The sequence below is a fragment of the Sceloporus undulatus genome, chromosome 6 (assembly GCF_019175285.1).
Source record: "Sceloporus undulatus isolate JIND9_A2432 ecotype Alabama chromosome 6, SceUnd_v1.1, whole genome shotgun sequence".
Lineage (NCBI taxonomy): Eukaryota > Metazoa > Chordata > Lepidosauria > Squamata > Phrynosomatidae > Sceloporus > Sceloporus undulatus.
The window spans coordinates 111,020,347-111,039,143 of record NC_056527.1 but is presented as its reverse complement, the minus strand read 5'-3'; the positions used below and the strand labels follow the sequence as shown (position 1 = coordinate 111,039,143).

Genomic DNA, 18,797 nt, shown 5'->3' with positions numbered 1-18,797 from the left:
TTGGTTCAAAATGCACCAGCCAGATTGGTCACAAGTACATCTAGGTTTGACCATATAACACCAGTATTAAAATCTCTTCACTGGCTGCCAATTACCTTCCAGGTGCAATACAAGGCATTGGTCATTACCTTTAAAGCCCTACATGGCTCGGGCCCAAGTTACTTGCGGGGGGCGCCTCTCCCTACACAATCCGCCCTGCACTCTCAGAACATCAGGAAACTATTTACTGGAGTACCATAGTACCAGGTTAATGACAACTTCCCACAGGGCGTTTACAGCAGCGATCCCAAAATTATGGAATAGCCTACCGGAAGAGTTCCGTTACATTACTACCTTAGAGACCTTCTAGAAGGCACTCAAAATGGATCTCTTCTGGTGGGCTTATCTATTAGATTCTATATAGAAGTCGATGATAATATCCCACTCTTGACTGTGATCATTGACCAGTGACAAATTGATTTTAGAGTACTAATAGGAATTGGTAAATTCAATATTAGTGTTTTATTATATTTTGTACCATTTCTATTTCCTTGTATTATTTTATTGTTGTAATCCAGCCTCGATCTTCGGAGAAGTGGGAAATATAAATAAACTCTATTGTTGTTGTTATTATTATTATTATTATTGACCATTTGGGGGTCCAAGTACTGAAAAGGAAAGTTGTTGTTCTCTGCCTTCTTCTTCGGTCACTTGCTGAGTCTCCCAATGTTTTGGGGGTCATTAACATGTCATGTGAATAAATGAGTAAAAATACAGGGTTCAGGCTGTCAAGGACTGCATCTACACTGCAGAAATAATCTGGTTTGACTCCACTTGAACTTCTTGTGGCAAATTACAGTTCCCAGCATTCCATAGCATGGAGCCATGGCAGTTCAAGTGGTGTCAAACTGGATTATTTCTGCAGTGCGGATGCAGCCTGGGGTCAATGAAGCTATAGGACTTAAAATAGTTTCATGTATTAAAATTTCTGTGCTTGTCATTCATTAACTTACTCATTCAATTTTTCTGCTTTCTTGTTCCTAGAACAGGTCACCCGAATGTAGAAAAGAGGCACTGGTTTTTTAGAATTTCTCATGGGTTTTCCAGCCTCTACGGAGTAATGCAAATGTCTGATGTGGAGGTCATGGATCTGCAAACTGGGGACAACAGTTTATCAAGGGACTGGGTTTTCAGTTTATAGCTGACACATGTATCCTCATCTGGACTCAGACTTGCACTTTGTTGTTGTTACAGTGGGCCCTTAGTATCCACTAGGGTTTGTTTCCAGGGCTCCCTGTGGATAGTAAAATCCATGGATGTTCAAGTCCTATTAAATACAACGAAGAATAAAATGGTGTCCCTTATATAAAATGGCAAAACAGGGTTTGCTTTTTGGAATTTATATGTTTTTAAAAATACTTTCAAGTTGTGGATGCTTGAATACATGGATAAAGAATCCGTGGATACCATCCGAGGGCCAATTGTATTTACCAACTTTGATTTATGGCAACCCTATGATTGGGAGACCTCCAAGAGCCCCAGTCATCAACTGCCCTGCTCAGGTCTTGCAAATTCAAGGCTGAGTCTCCATACAAATATTAGAACAGTCTTTCTTAACCCAGACCCTCCTCCTGCACAGTGAGTTAGATGTCCCATCATCTCAAACCAGGGAGTAATGGGGATTATAAAGCTGAAGAAAGCCATGTTCTGTTTTTACAACAATATATATGGAAGGGGCCAAGTGAGGAGTTGTAAGATACACTTTACAGCAAGATGTAAGACAGAGGGCCAACATGCCATAGTGGTTTGAGTGTTGGACTATGACTCTGGAAATCAGAGTTTGATTTCAAGCTCAGCCATAGAAACTCAGTGAATGAACTTGGACAAGTCACACACTCTTTTAACCCAAGAAAACCCCATAATGGGTTCACCTGAGGATCATCAGAGGTCAGGCAAAAACAAAGATTAAGTTTAAGTTATTGGCTCAATATGCAATTTTTTTTAAAAAAATGTTTATTCCAAGGATTGCCATACATTTATCACAGTTTATACATTTCACATAATGCATTCCTTAATTTAATTATTTACTAACAAACTCGGAGCTAATTTCCAAAATCGACTAATATAGCATATAGTTAGCATATATACTAACTATATAGGTATATAATATATATATACCACCCTTCCCAATGTTTCCCTGCCCTCCAGGGATCAGTCTATTTATTTATTATAATTGATATAATTGATTATAATTGATATTATAATTATTTATTATAATTGATACCTTTGATATGGGGTATAATTTCAATAGTCCTATTCATATCCTTGTCTTTCATCTCTCTCTTTTATATTCTCAGTCAATATCCTCCAATTTCTAAACCAAACCTCTTCCTTCAATTGTCCCATATAAACCCCTCTTTTTCCCACTAAGTAGTCAAAATCCATATATTCTACTCAGTACCCAAGTTTGACCCAACAATTACAAAATTTTGAACTCAATGAACTCATTCAGTAATAGCCTCAGGCAATGACCTGCGGAAGTTCCTCTTTGCAAAACAGTCATGCATTCACAAATGAACACAGCATGCTTTCCTGTGATGAGGAATGGAAGAAAGAAGTGCTGTTCCCCAGTTTTTCTCAATGAATAAAATAAGTAGCACAAGAGGAACAGGATGGCTTAATTTCTGCAGGAGATCATTAGTTAACGTAATTAGCAAATGCAGTCCACGTACATACTGGTTCCTGTACACTTTATTAAATGGGACCACTCTCATTCTCAAAGGATTTCTCTTTCACAGAGGATTTTGATAGTCCTTTTCTGTTTCTTTGCCTTGATGCTTCAGATTTAGGACAACAGTCAAAATCATCACGATGGCACAAGTGGCTCATCTGGAATGGTTGATGTGAGGAAGCCCATGTTTTAAATCCCTGCTCAGTCACAGATCTTAATGGCTTAATTCACCCATAATGTTAAATCAGTGATGGGGACTATATAATCTAGTAGCCAGTATACCCAATGATGAAGGACTATGGGAGTTGCGATCCAACAACCTCTGGAGGGCCATCCCTCTGCCTGAGATCATTTAACGTTTCCTCCCGTATTTGCAAGCTTTCCTCAGCCCTCTCCTCCTCCAGTTCACTCATGAGGAAGAGAATAGAATTCTTTGCTTCTCTTTTCAACTAACTATGGTTACATGTTACCTCTGAAGTTGGACAACTATGGTTAATTTTAATGCTGGTAAGAGAAACATGCCTATTCTAAGCAAGATTCAAGCAGAGATCAAGAGCGCTTTGAAAGGAAAAGTCCAGAAATTTTCATTCTCCTCCTTGCAGTGACATATCTCCTGCCACCATCAGAGGAGGATGCTGTGTGTTTTCATCCCTGTCCAAAGGCAACAATCATATGCTATTGTTTAGTCACCATCTTTCAGTCAAATGTACCTCACAGGGTTGCTGTAAAAATCCAAACCTTCCCTCTGCAACTGACATATCATTCTGAGTCTGATGGGTGAGATTTGTTGTTGTGTGCCTTCAAGTTGTTTCCAACCTATGGCAACTCTAAGGCAACCTTATTGCGGGGTTTTCTTGGCAGGTTTCTTCAGAGGGGTTTGCCATCACCATCCTTTGAGGCTGAGAGTGTGTGACTTGCCCAAGGTCAGTGGATAGTAATAGTAGTAAAATTTATTCAGTCTTTGACCAGTATAAAGTCAGTGGATTTACATGGCCGAGCCAGGATTCGAACCCTTTTCTCCAGAGTCACAGTCCAACACTCAAACCACTGCATGCTGTCTGTCTGGTGAGATTAGAATATCATGAATGAAACTGATCTCTTTTTATTATTTGGAAAATGGAAAAAAGAACAAAACTTTGCTGATGTCCTTCCTATGCAATGCGTGTAGTAGCTCTTACATAAAATGCCCATGAGGTTTGCAAGAGCTGAATTCCTTTTGAAACACCTTGCTGTCCAAACCCACCAGTGCCATTGAACTCCTGCCCCTCACCTGCCCTCTCTAATGCCACCATGGCACACGGTTATTGGCTTGGCACAATTAGCACTGACGCCCCTGACTGCTCTTCCAGGAACACTGCAGACGCAATCAAATTACCTTTTTCCCCTTTGTTTGCTCTTGTGAAAGTTTTTTTTTTAGAGTTGTCATCATCTTTATATAAAAAAGGCCTCCACCTGCATCCATATTCCACTATCTTTGTTTACTTAGGTTTCCTCACTGTAATAAAATAAGCAAGATACGGTATAAAGCTGATAAATAACACAAGAGTGCAATCTCCCTGGCTAGGTGCAGACTGATAAGGGGCCATTGAACCTTTACTGAATAAGCAGATTAGAGTCATGTTTCTAAGCATTTTCTCTGCTAGAAATGCAACGTGTCTTCTCCTTTTTTCCAAGCCCCTAGCCCTTCCAAAATGTGGGGTGCAGCTTAAATGCTGAAGACATAGTCCTCTGGAAAGGTAGCAGCCAGCTTTGATAAACTGGACTGTAACTTTGTGAAAGTTGTTTTTGGATTACAATTCCCAAACTCTTCCAGACTGGCAACAAGATTCTGGGAACTGTCCTCCATATAAGTAACATTTCCAAGCACCAAGGTACAAAACACACTGCAGAAATAATCCAGTTTGAGACCACCTGGCTCAGTGCTAGGGAATCCCGGGAATTGTAGTTTATCATGGCACCAGAGATCTCTGACAGAGAAGGCTAAATGTCTCACAAAACTAGTCCCCAGACTTCCCTAGCATTGAGTCAGGGCAGTTAAAGCTGTCTCAAACTGGATTATTTCTGCAGTGTATTTTGGACCTAACTGGACCTATCTTGAGCAATTAAGTGACATATAATTAGTGGAGGTCATGAAGTCAAAATGACATAGAGAAAGAGAGATGGATATAGAGTAGTAGTTTCAAATTCCAACTTAGTTATCTAGCTTGGTGTATGGTTGTGGGTTAATCACTGGATGTATCCACACCGTGCAATTACAGGAGTTTGACACCTGTTTAATTGTTGTGGCTCCTTTCCATGGAATTCTGGGATTTATAGTTTGGGAAGGTACTTAAAATTCTTTCCTAGATAACTCTAGTCCACCTTCATGCACTACAACACTACAGCTCTCCAGCAGAGAATGCTAAATATCTCACCAGACTGCAAAGCCCAGGAGCCATGGAATAAAGTCATGGCAATTAAATTAGTTCCAAGCTTTTATAATTATGCAGTGTGAATATACACAAAGTCTCTCTATACCCTGCCCCCAGGCCCCATAGCACCATTGTGATGGCTAAAAAGAGGAGAGGACAGAATATCCCTTGTACTCTATGATTTGTAGTTGTCAATTGCTGTCAAGCTGGCTTAATTTATGGCAGCCCCATGAATGAGTGATCTCCAGGCACTCCAGTCATTAGCTGTCCTGCTCAGGTCTTGCAAACTCATCACTGTGGCTTCCTTCCTTGAATCTATTTACCTGTAATGTTTTTTTCCTGCTTTTCCTACTGCCTTCCACTTTACCAAGCATTAGTCTTTTTTTAATGAGTCATGTCATGTCATGCTGTGTCCAAAATAGGGCCTTAGCCAATTTTTCCACTATGTCCTGCTGAGGCTGCCAAATATGCTCCCCTCTAAAAAAATGTAAGTTCTTTAAATCCATTCTAGTTTGGAAAACACACACACACACACACACACACACACACACACACACACACACTTGCAGATATTAAACTGTTTAGGGAAGCCCTGCAACCTATTTAAAGGATATTTTGCTGCCTTAAGTGTTGCTGTTGTGTGCCTTCAAGTCAACTCTGATATATGGTGATCTTTACAAGATTTGCTCAGAGGAGTTTGCCATTGCCTAACAAAGCTTATCTGCCACTCTGTATACCCCCCCACACAAAGATTGCTAAGACATCATGGAGCATGGGTAGGCTGTGCTCCATGTGCTGAGGACCAATGCTCAGATGCACTTTTATTTTAATCTATTGATAATAGCATGTTGGCAAGCCATTATGTTTGACTAATGGACCTTTGGCCAGGAGCTTTTAATTGGGTGACAGATGTCTGCAGGGTAATCAGATACAGCAGGTGGAGCAAATGTGCATTGACAACGTGCACAACAATGGACAGCAAGCAATGCGCATCCGCAATAAGATTGTCTCTTTATTTCTCAGCACAGCACCTTCTGTATGGAGCCTAGTTAGAAGGCACAAACAAGTGAAAGAACGAAGCATTGGTATAATTTCCTCACTGCCAACTACTTGGATTAAAATCCATTGCACTACCTCTCAAAACAAGCCAGCTAGCCAGGAAAGGAGGGGAAAGTGATCTAATGTACCCAGGAGTTCACATACAACCATTTCCCCACTGAATTTATTTTACTTATTTATTTGTATGCCGCCTTTCTCCCAGAATGGGACCCAGAGAGAATCAGTTTTTAAAATTTACCAATAATGTGTGAAAAAAACAGTATAAAAATCATTTCAGAGGCATATAAAAGTAAGTAAACATCCCAATAAGCTTCCCTGTTTACACATTAAAAGCCTGTGTGTGTGTGCGTGTGCATGAGAGAGAGAGAGAGTGTATGTGCCTTCAAGTGGTTTGTCGACTTATGGCAACCTTAGAAATTTCATAGGGATTTCTTAGGCAAGGAATATTTTGTCAGTTCCTTCCTCTGAAATATAACCTATAGCACCTGCCTTAAATAAAAAGGTATTTTTTCCCTGCTGGTAAAAGAGAGAGGGACTGAGCCAGCATGGTGTAGTGGTTTGAGCATTGGACTGAGTCTGGAGACCAGGGTTTGAATCCCTGCTTGGACATAGAAGCCCACTGGGAGACCTTAGGCAAGCCACACTTTGTCAGCCTCAGAGGATGGCCATGGCAAACCACCCTCTGAACAAATCTTGCCAATAAAACTCAGCAATAGATTTGCCTTAGGGTCACCATAAGTCAGAAACAACTTGAAGGTATCTAACTAGTGACTTCATCATGAGCAGAACATTTCATTCTGTCCAGAAAGAAACAGGTAGCCAGTGAAGCTGTTTTAACGTGGGAGTCCTCATTGGAATGAGGATAGGGATGATCTAAGTTGTTTTACTGTACAGAACAAGATGGCACCCTCTTTCTGCATTAAAACTCTGCCACCACAATTGGTAGGGTTTTAATGTTTTTCTTCAACAAGGGCAGTCAAAAATATCCTCCACTAAGGCAGCATAGGAGACCCTTTATCTGTCTTCTCAATTGACAGTGTGTGGGTGTGTGTGTATGTGGCAGAATTGTGTGAGAAGTAAATTGAAAGTAACAAAAGCAACAACACCAGCTGATTCTGGGGCATTTGAACTGGCTAAACCTGTTCCCCAGCTCTGAGTCATTACAGGTACACAATAAACTCTGAATCATTACAGGCACACATTATGCATTGCAATATTTGCACACAAAGTATCTTCCTGGTATCTGATGGGTTTTCCTCATGCATTTTCTTATACTGTTGATACGAGGGTGTAGCCACACTGCAGAAATAACGAAGCCTGACGTCATGCAAACGCCGGCCATGGCTCAATGCTATAGAATTCTGGAGTTTGTAGTTTTGTGAGATATTTAGCCTTCCCTGTCAGAGTGTTCTGGTGCCACAACAAACTGCAAACCCCAAAATCCACAGCACTGAGCCAAGGAAGTTAAAGTGGTGTCAAACTGCTTTATTTTTTGCAGTGTGACAGAAGCCATAAGCTTGCATCACTCTCCCATAATCCTTACTGCTAGACCTTTTTTTGTCCACGGACATCTTTCATGCGATCTCTACTGTATCTCAGCCTTTTTCTTGAGTTGAGTCCATATCTTCTTGACTGGAGAAAGCAGATCATACAAAGCAAATTGCTCTTCTTGAGTGTTTTCTCAGTTCCCCAAGGAATTCAGCTGACTTCTGGGACCCTTTCACACTACACAGGTATAGCACAGTTGTTCCACTTGCACTGCCATGGCTCCACCCCATGGGCATCTGGGATTTGTTGTTTAGGGAGGGTAATTTCGAATTCTCAGCCAGACTGCTCCAATGCCTCACCAAACTACAAAGCCCAGGATAATAATAGCACTATAATTATGTAGTGTGAATGGGCACCGGGTCTCCACCAATGGCACAAACATCAGCGGTGGACTGCAGTGATTTCAGTGGTTACAGAGGTTTCTTCCAAGATTTTAAGTGAGGAATATTATAATGCAGAATATCATAAAATCACAGAGTTGGAAGAGACCTCAAGGGCCATCCAATCCAATCTCCTGCCATGCAGGAACTCACAATCAAAGCATCTCTGATAGAGGGTCCTCCAGCCTCTGTTTAAAAAACCTCCAAACAAGGAGATGCCATCACTCTCCAAAGGAGTGTGTTCCACTGTTGAACAGCTCTTAATGTAAGAAAGTTCCTCTTAATGTTGAGGTGGAATTTCTTTTCCTGTAGCTTGCATAAACTACTCCAGATCCTGTTCTCTGCAGCAGCAGAAAACAAGCTTGCTCCAGCCTCCATATGGATACCCCTTCAAATATTTGAACAGGGCTATCATATCACCTCTTAACCTTCTCTTCTCCAGGCTAAACATACCCAGCTCCCCAATACCAATACTCAAAGCTTGAAGGATGTAAAGTGTTTAGGCCAACAGGTCTGAGGCAAGGCGAAAGATACCACCATCCACTCAGGGCAAGAATCATCATCCTGTCCCATTATCCTCTCCATAGCACCTGCCAAACACCTGACGAAGCCTCATCTCTTATCATACACTGATTCACATCCTACGATCTCAGTAGCTTCAGATTTTTCTTGAGATTTCTGTCTAATAGGGGTCAATGATTCAATCAGTCACTGATTTATTAGATGCCTTTGGGATGAGCCCGTCTTCTAATTGCAAGCAAGGAAACAGAAGAGGCAGGCAAAACCTGAACGCATGTCAACCTGGCCTTGTTGTTGGCATTGGCGATCCTTTTGAATTAATTTGCTTCCCGGAATATATGTCTAAGCTTTAGATGAGAGAGGCAAACATACATTATGTGAGTTGCCTTCTCCAAGGCTGGCACCACACCTGACGTTTTTGGGCAGCTGCCTGGGCCCTGGCATCCTAGCAGATGATACCACAAATTCCTGTCCTGGGCCTGCCTTTATGTATGGTATTTTTCCACTCTTGCCTTGCATTTCAAGTAGGAGCATGTGGCTGGGTCTAGCTCTTGTTTTAATTTTCTGAGTATCCCTGCAGTGGTAATCTGAGGATAAGTTTAAATTGTGAACAGAATCAGATCTCAGGTGCTGCTAGGAAGGTAGCCCCTTGTATGTTGACAAAAAGAGAATACAGTGGGCTTTTGGTATGTGCTAGGTTTTGGTTCCAGGACCCCCTGTGGATACCAAAATCTGTGGATGCTCAAGTCCCATTAGATACAATGGCATAGTGAAATGGTGTCCCATATATAAAAAGGCAAAATCAAGGTTTGCTTATTGGGATATATATATATATATATATATGAATATTTTGAAGCTGTAGATAATTGAATCTGTGGATAAAACAAATCTGTATATTTGTTATTAACTGCCCCCAAGTTGATTTTGACTCATGGCAACCTAGTTGTTTGAGTTTTGGACTGCAATTCTGGAGACCAAGATTCGATTCCAAGCTTGGCTATGAAACCCACTGGGTGACCTTAGGTAAGTCACACACTCTCAGCCGCAGGGGAAAGGCATGTAAAACCTCCTCTGAACAAATCTTGCCAAGAGAAACCCATGATAGGTTTGCCTTAGGTCGCCATAAGTTGGAAACAAAGACATACAACCATAAATGAATGAGAGACCTCCAAGTCACTCTGTCATCAACAACCCTGCGCAGGTCTTGCAGACTCAGGGCCATGACTTCTTTAATTGAGTCTGTTCATCTGAAATGTGGTCTTCCTCTCTTCCTAATGCCTTCTTGTCTTACCAAGCATTATTGTGATTTCTAGTGCGTCATGTCTTCTCATGATATGGCCAAAGTATGACAGTTTCAGTTTAGTCATCTTGGCATGTAGGGAGAATTCATGCTTGATTTGCTCAAGAACTAACTTATTGGTGGCCTTTTAGCAGTCTGTGGTAGCCACAGAAATCCACTCCAACACTACATTGCAATACAGTACCTTTAAAATTAGTTAATTTTCTTCCTATCAGTTTTCTTCACTGTCCAGCTTTCACAACCGTACATCAAAATGGGAAATATGATAGCATGGACAATCCTAACTTTAGTATTCAATGAACTATCTTTACACTTCAGGATCTTATGTGGGTCCTTCATGGCTGCCCTTCCAAGTCCTATTTTCCTCTTAACATAAAGGAGGACATGAATGTGCATAGCATTTGCATATTGTTTAGATGCAATCTGAGTAGTTTTTACTGTAATTTAAATAGAAAAAAAAATTATTTCACAACAACACAACAAGAACTTAAATGGTTTAAATGTAAAACAACAATTTAGATAATTTAAAATAGTAAACCAATGCAAGTTAACTATCTCTAAGCTGCTCTAGGAGCCTTTGTGGTTGAAGAGCAAGGTGTGAACTGTTGTTGTGTGCCTTCAACTCATTTCTGACTTATGGTGACCATCATGGGGTTTTCTTCCCATGATTTGTTCAGAGATTTGCCATTACCTTTCCCTGAGGCTGAGAGCATGTGACTTGCCCAAGGTCGCCCAGTGGGTTTTCGTGGCTGAGCAGGAAATTGAACCTTGGTCTCCAGATGCCGGCATATTTCTGGAATATTTTTAGGCCATGAATAGATAGTTGAATCCATGGATATGGAGGGCCAACCCTATATGATGATAGGTAACAAAAGATATTCATCAGATACAAAACAGAAATGCATTTTGAGTTTACAAAGTTGGAAAGTATGCACCAATGAGACAATTTCTACGAGAAAACTATCAACAACATTATGAAGTTTGAACAGCAATTTGTAACTTATGGATGAAAACATTTTGGACTGGAGTCAAATTTAGCCATACTTAGAGTAGACCTATTGAAATCAATACGTCTTAGCTTAATCATAATTAAACTATATCCCATTCAGTGGGTTTACCCTGCACCAGACTATCTGAGGATGCCTTTTGCTTTTCCATATAAAAATTATATGAGGACACAGAGAGTGTCTTTTTTCAGTCCCAGGAACGCTAAGCCTGGAAACTTCCCTGGTTTTTTGGCAGTAAATTTAAACAAAATACAAGGGGAAGACTGTTAAGTAATGGAAAATTTGCATGTCATAAGACGTAATGGAATCAGGGAAGAAAATAGCATGGGAAAAAGATGAAGGTGATGATAAACGTTGTTTAGCTCTTTTCAAATCATTTGTATTTGATAAAGCCATGATTTTAAAACTTACGGTACTAGAATTGTTATGACTTTTCTCGTATCTCTAGCTGTACCAAAAATAGGTGTTTTCTCATAATAAAAAAAGGAAGGAAACAGAAGGAGATAGAGATACACCAGAGAAACTTTAGAAACCTGGGGGCGGTTGTGTGTACGTGCCTCTGATCCAAGCTGCCTATCAGCGTATGACGATTGCATGAACTTCATAAGGTTTCCTTAGGCAAGGAATACAGTACTCAAGAAATGGTTATAGCCATGGTTATGTTATACTGTCTTGTCCTATATTACATTACGTATCCTGCTTTGCTATCAATGGTTATTTGTTGTCATTGCTATGTGCCTTCAAGTCATATGCAACCTATGGCAACCCTAAGGCAAACCTATAATGGGGTTTCCTTGGCAAGATTTGTGCAGAGGAGGTTTGCTTTTGCCTTCCCCTGAGGCTGAGAGCATGTGTCTTGCCCAAGATGACCCAGTGGGTTTCAATGGTTATAGCCATGGTTATATTATACAATGGATCCTTGTTAGCCACTGGGGTTTGGTTCCAAGATCCCCCGTGGATAACAAAATCCGTGTATGCTCAAGTCCCATTAAATATAATGACAGAGCAAAATGGTGTCCCTTATAAAAAATGGAAAATCAAGGTTTGATATTTGAAATGTATACTTTTTTGGAACATTTTCAAACGGTGGATGCTTGAATCCATGTATAAAAAATCTGTGTATAAGACTGTACTACCCTGTTCTATATTCTATAACACATCCTGCTTTGCTATCAATGGTGATAGCCATGGTTATGTTATACTATCCTGTCCTATTATATCATATCATATATCTTGCTTTGTTACTACTGTAATTGTTATAGCCATGGTAATATTAAACTATCCTGATTATATTATATACCCTTCCTTGATACCAATTGTTATAATCATGGTTATATTTGTTGTTGTGTGCCTTCAAGTCAACCTATCCGGGTTTTTTTTTGGCAAGTTTCTTCACAGGGGTTGGGGTTTGCCATATATATATATATATATATACACACACACACACATATATATGTAAAATATATATTTTATAATTACAGTATATAACAATTATAGTATATATTTTATATATTATAATTATATATTATATAATTTTATATAATATATATATATATATATAGAGAGAGAGAGAATTTTACACATATTGTGTGTGTGTGTATATATGCCTGCAGCCTCCTGCCTGAGGCAGAGGTTTCTGAGGGGCCTATCCTATATCCATCAATCACTGAGGCGCCTCAGTCCTCCTCTCTCTCTGTGTCCCCTACTTCTTCCCGCCTCCCACGTGACCTGAGGAGGACGTGCGGATTCCTCCTGTCTCCCAGCAGTGGCCACTAGGGGGCGTCGGTGGCAGAACGTCCGGGGCTGCATGGGGTGGGCGGGGCCTTAGCGGTCCAGAAGCCGGCGATGACGACAGAACCCTTAGCGTCTCCAGGGCAACCTTTGTTGCCGGCTGAGGGAAGCCTCCTATTGGCCGGCGGAGACTGTGACGACACAATTCTTTCTTGTGGAGGCCGGTAATAAAAAAAGGAAAGAAAGAAAAGGGCTGCTGCTGCTGACGAGAAGCGGATCAGTCGAGAGGAAGGGAGCCGGCGAGGAGGAGAGACTCAGCGAGGAATCCGACATGGACGGACCCCGAGAGGAAAGGTCAGCAGCCCAGCCAATATATATCTATATCTATAAATAATAGGCCCATTGGGGGGGATTTTCGGGGGAGGATTTGCCAGCACGTGGTCAAATGTGATCACTTGTGATCAACTGTGATCTGTAGTGATCAACTGTGTCCCGTTGTGCTCCGTTATGACCAACTGTGATCTAGTATGATCAACTGTGATCCAGTATGATCAACTGATCTAGTATAACCAACAGTGTCCCATTGTGTTCTGTTGTGATCAACTGTGATCTAGTGTGATCAACTGTGAGCCATTGTGATCCGTTCTGATCAACTGACCTAACTGTGATCAACTGTGATCTGTTGTGATCAGTTTTGATCAATTGTTGCTCTCCCTCCCCGCCAAAAAAAGAGAGCAATCCAAGATGAGATCTCACTTTTTCATCGCTTTTATTAGTGGCCTACCTTTAATATATATATATATATATATATATTAAACAATAATCTGCTCAGAGTAATTATGGCAGCGTTTCATATCAGCGTCTGCATCTGCACTGCAGAAATAACCTGCTATAATTATAATTATCGTTATAACTATAACTGTGGAATTATCTAATAATCGTAATAATATTATGTATTCTTATTTATTTATTGTTTATTATTTTGAATTATAATATATTGGGAGAAAGGCAGGATATAAGAAAATAAAATAAAGTAATAATAATATTAATAATTTCCCTGGGAGCCAACGTCATGCGCTGGACTAGGGCTCTGGACCAAAGTCTGAATCCCGGCTCAGCCATAGGAGCCCATTGGCTGACCTTGGGCAAGTCACACTCTCTCAGCTTCGGAGCATTTCTGAACAAATCTTGCCAAGAAAACCCCATTAGAGTCACCATAAGTTGACTTGAAGGCACACAACAACAACAACAACAACAGATGCACCCTAGGTTTACTTTCTCACTGCAGTCCCTTACAACAACCCTGTAAGGTCCACTGGCACTCTTCTTCACCCTCTTTACTTCTTCATCCTTTCCCTGGGAAGGGTTGAGGGAGGATGGCTCCCTGAAAGCTGCAAATCACAGGACCCCCGTGAATATGGAGAAACCGTAAATAACAAAAACACTATCTTTCTACATGAGAGGACACCTCTCTAGGAAGCTCTAGGTCCTCTGTGGTCAATATCTACCAGACATTGGATTGCGCTGGAGGAGCTACAGATGCCTAATTAGTATGTTCTCTCTAGGAATCTCTAAGTCCTTCAGTGTGACCTTTGGTTAAAGCTGACCATGGAGGTGCTCTGAAGGACTTAGAGATTCCTAGAGAGAACAGATTAATAAAATCATGAATCATCAAATCTGCAAAAGTCAAAGCTGCGAATGTGGCGGGACGAGTGTATAGCCCCCTCTTGCAGATCTTAAAGCTCATTTTAATGAGGATGCTTATATAGGTTCCAGGTCTCCTGAGTGTATCGCACACAGACACAGGCGCACACACAAAATCAAAATATCACAATGGTTCCTGCCCTTTCCGTGAACAGCTCAGGTTGACTCCATTGACCTCCTCTCCATTCACCCATTTACAGTCGCCCCTTGGTTTCTGCTAAGGTTTGGTTACAGGACTCCCCTTGGATAACAAAATCCATGGATGCTCAAAATCCTATTAAATACAGTGGCATAGTAAAAGGGTGCCCCTTGTATAAATTGGCAAAACCAAGGTTTGCTTTTTGGAAGATAGATAGACAAAATATATAGATAGACAGATCAGACAGATAGATGATTGATAGATACATTTATAGATAGATTCCTTAGTATCTGCTGGGGTTTGGTTCCAGGACCCCCGCCATGGATACCAAAATCTGTGGATGCTCAAGTCCCATTAAATACAATGGCATAGCAAAACAATGTCCCTTGTATAAAATGGAAAATCAACCTTTGCTTTTTGGAATTCATATATTTCTGAATATTTTCAAGCTGTGGATGCTTGACTCCATGGATAAAAAAATCCATGGAAGGTCGACTATTTTCACCACAACCTTGTGAGGTACACAGCTGAGGGATAATGACTGTCTCAAGATGGCCTATTTGGGTAAGTAGGCTCCTGGTTCGAATTCAACATTCCGGTTCCTCTCAACAGTCCTATCTAAAGCTGTTGCTTATCAGTATGAGAAGTGAATGCGCAACTTTCCCCGCTCCCTTCTGCTCAATTGAAGGGAAGGGAACTGAGTCTTGGTGAAGAACTGCAGGTTGTCTGGATAGGAAGTGCGTTTATGGATGTTGTGGCATGTCGAAAATAGGGCTACAGTTGCGTTTAACAAAGAAGAGCCTTAGATGTCAGACAGCTTGTGAGTCAAATATACTCTTACCTCATTTTTCCTAATGACTCACCAATGTCAAAAGTTTCAGACTCCTTTTCCTGTCTGTCTATTGAAAGGTGCCTTGTCTCATAGTCTGGATTTCCATGGTTGAGTGTGGATTTGAACCCTGGTCTCCAGAATCATACTCCAACACTCAAACCATTACACCATGCTTGCTCAACAACTGTGTGCCTACAAATCATTTCTGACTCAGGGCGACCCAACGATGAAACTGTCATGAGGTTTTCTTGGCAAGATTTGTTCAGAGGAGGTTTGCCACTGCCTTCCCCATGAAGCTGAGAGTGTGTGACTTACCCAAGGTCATGGCAAAGCTGAGAGTTGAACCCTGGTCTCTAGAGTCATAGTCCAACACTCAAAACAGTGCACCATGGCTATGGCTCATTTGACAACTCCCAGTATCCACAGCTACCATGGCCAAAATTTGAATTTTTCCAAGCTTTGCACCCTTCTGGCTTGACTGGCAGGTGGACAGGTGGATGATGGGTTTTAATAAGGCCCAGAAACAACTGTGGATGGCTTGTGCTTGAATTATGGGCAACCAGCGGCTTTGGGTAGCTAGGTATGGTTGAAAGTTTACTAGTACTGTAATAGCAAATCATTATTAACAAATCAATGTAGTGTTACTACACAGTTTTGCTGGTTGCCAGCAATGTAAAGGGCACAGTGGAATTTCTGAGTATTGCAATCTTTAGCTGTTATGCAACTTGGCTTACTTCTTTTTCCTGGTTGTACTGCTGTCGAAGGGACATAGGGAATCGCTGGGTTTCGTTACAGCAAGTTGAGTTTCAGTATAAAGGACTAATGATATTTCTGCACAGTTACAGCAGCTTTGCTGTGTGTCCTGGCTCCAGCCTCTGGAATCCTGGGATTTGTAGTTTGTTTAGGCAATTAAAATTTTCCGCTAGAATGGTTCTCTAAACTACAGCTCTCTAGATTCCTTGATTTAATACTTAACCCTTCTCTTCTGAGACTACCTTGGGAACTGTAGTTTATGGGAATTTCTGTTGACCCTCTCTAGCAGAGAATTCTAAGTACATCACCAAACCATAGATCCGAGGAGTCCACAGGATGAAAGCATGGCAGTTAAAATGGTACAAAATTGCTATAATCATAGTCTGGTTGTACCCTAAATATATGCAAATCTGGATGTAAATATATTAGTCCCACCTTTCTTCCATTACTTCGTGTCCCATCATCCTCTCCTAGTACAAGCTTGTATCTCATCCACTTCGTACTTAAAAATGGTTCATTGACATATGAGGTGGATCCATATAAAGACAGACGCATTTTTCTGGCAGTATCTGAAGGCATCAGATCCTGTCTGATTTTTGAAGCCCAACAGAATCAGGCCTGGTTAGCATTCAAATGTGTTGGACTACAACTCCCATTCTTTATTTTTATTTGATGGGATAAGAGTAATTAGTCCCCTTGATTCAAACAAAAATGAAGAATGAGGAGGGGAACATTTGGCTGTCCAGATGTTTTGCCCCTCAATTCCCATCAGCCCTCCTCAGCACAGACAATACTGGGAGATTTTGGGAGTTATAGTCCAACACAATTGAATGTTCAAATGTGCCTAAGCCTGAAAACTCATGCACACCAGGGAATAAGTCTCATTGAACTCTTCTGAGTTTAGTTCTTTTCCAGGTTTACTTGTGAATGGACATACATATTAATATAAGCTTGAAGCCAGTCATCAGTAAGCCAGGATTTTAGATCATCCTGGCTTACTGGAAGTAACTTGGCTGCTAGTACATGCATCCTGTTCCTTCCCACTTTAGCCATACTGTTGTCATGAACTACTAAACAAACTGAAAAGAGTTTTGTTTAGCAGATTGTCTGAACTTGAGAGCCAAAAGAAACCAGGATTTGTAAGTCTAGAACAAATGCGGATTGATGTCCCTGGCTTTTAAATGGGAGCAACAAGCCAGGATTCCATTCCATGGAAACACAAGGAATAGGTATTTTTGAAGAGGAGTCTTGTAAGATCTGGAAACTTGCAATACTTTTAGAAACAACCAGTGCGATAAATAAAAGATAATGTATTTACATTGGAACATAACAATTTTTTGATACAGGAGGTGTTATAGTGGTTTATTAGTTATTTTAAGGGAAGTTTTCTCTTTCTGTAAAGCGTTAGACTCTTTCTCATAAAAAGCTGACCATATGAGGGTTACTGTCTTTGAACTGTTCAATGAGGGATGAGGTTTTACTACTCACAAATGTATGTGAAAAGGTTGGTTTTTCTACCCACTTGGCCACAGTCAATAAGTAAGAAACCCATTTTCTATTTCTGCAAACCTTTGGACTCCTTAGTAAGCTAAAGGAGAAATTGTTGAGAGGTAGGAAAAGAGGAGTTGAGGATTTCAGTTTCCAGGGTGTGTTGGTTTTGATCCATGGTCAGGGATTTGTGTCCTTTTGAAGCAAAGAAATTTGTGGCTGAATCTGAGTTCCAAAAGATCCAGAATTAAAAGCCAATTGGTTGACTTTCACTACGGCAGCATCCGCACTGCAGAAAAAGTCCAGTTTCACCCCACTTTTACTGCCCACTTGATGCCACAATCACTCTGGATTATTTCTTCAGGGCGGTTGTGAGGCACAAGTTAGGGTCTTTCAGTAGTCCTCCTTGCAGGGCTGTTGTGGATGCAAATGAAAAGTGCAGAAAATGGATAGGTCTGTTTTGGTAGCAAAGATGGAGATTGTTTGAAAAGTGATAGTTTTACAACAGTGAAGGCAAGTGGTTGCAGAAAGCGGACTGACTTTAGTTTAAAAGAATTTGGCTTCGGTATATGGATCCATTTTGTTCTTGCAGTCCTTCCCTGTGACACACTCCTAAGAAAGCTGGTGTCCTTCCTTGTTATCATGTAAGCATTGTTTGTTTGTTGTTGTTAATAATAATAATAATTGTTGTTGTGTGACTTTAAGTTGTTCCTGACTTATGGCGACTCTAGAACCTATCATGGAGTTTTCTTGGCAAGAGTTGGTCAGAGGAGATTTTTCATTGCCTTCCCCTGAGGCTGAGAGAGTGTGACTTCTTGCCCAAGGTCACCCAGTGGGTTTCATGGCCAAGCAAGGAACTGAATCCTCATCTCTGTAGTCTAACACTCAAAACATTATGCCACATAATGCCATTTATTAATGTATCACTGGATTTCATGTATACTAAAATTGTTGTTGTTGTTGTGTGCCTTCAGGTCATTTCTGTCCTATGGCCACCCTAAGGTGACCCTGTCATGGGATTTTCTTGATCAGAGGAGGTTTTGCCATTTCCTTGATTGCATAAAACCCTCTGAAGGGATTTACACAAGAAAAACTAATACAGCAAGAGAAACCAGATGATTGATAAATGCCAGAGACAATAGGAAAGAAACTACCGCTTGAGACATGTGTAGCATCCAGTACAAAAGAAACGTTAAACTGAGTGCAACCCAAGAAA

General features: G+C 40.8%; 1 protein-coding gene across 3 annotated transcripts in view; it reads left to right on the top strand.

Annotated features, from left to right (window-relative positions):
• Positions 1–12,867: 12,867 nt before the first annotated feature.
• Positions 12,868–18,797, top strand: part of LOC121934893 (purine nucleoside phosphorylase) — a 29,671-nt gene continuing 23,741 nt past the window's right edge. Inside the window, exon 1 of one of the 3 annotated variants that reach the window (XM_042475814.1) lies at positions 12,868–13,019. In XM_042475814.1, coding sequence (XP_042331748.1) covers positions 12,997–13,019 — 23 coding nt within the window. In that variant the 5' untranslated portion in view covers positions 12,868–12,996. The remainder of the gene's footprint in view (positions 13,020–18,797) is intronic. The other 2 variants (XM_042475812.1, XM_042475813.1) reach the window with 2 other exon arrangements.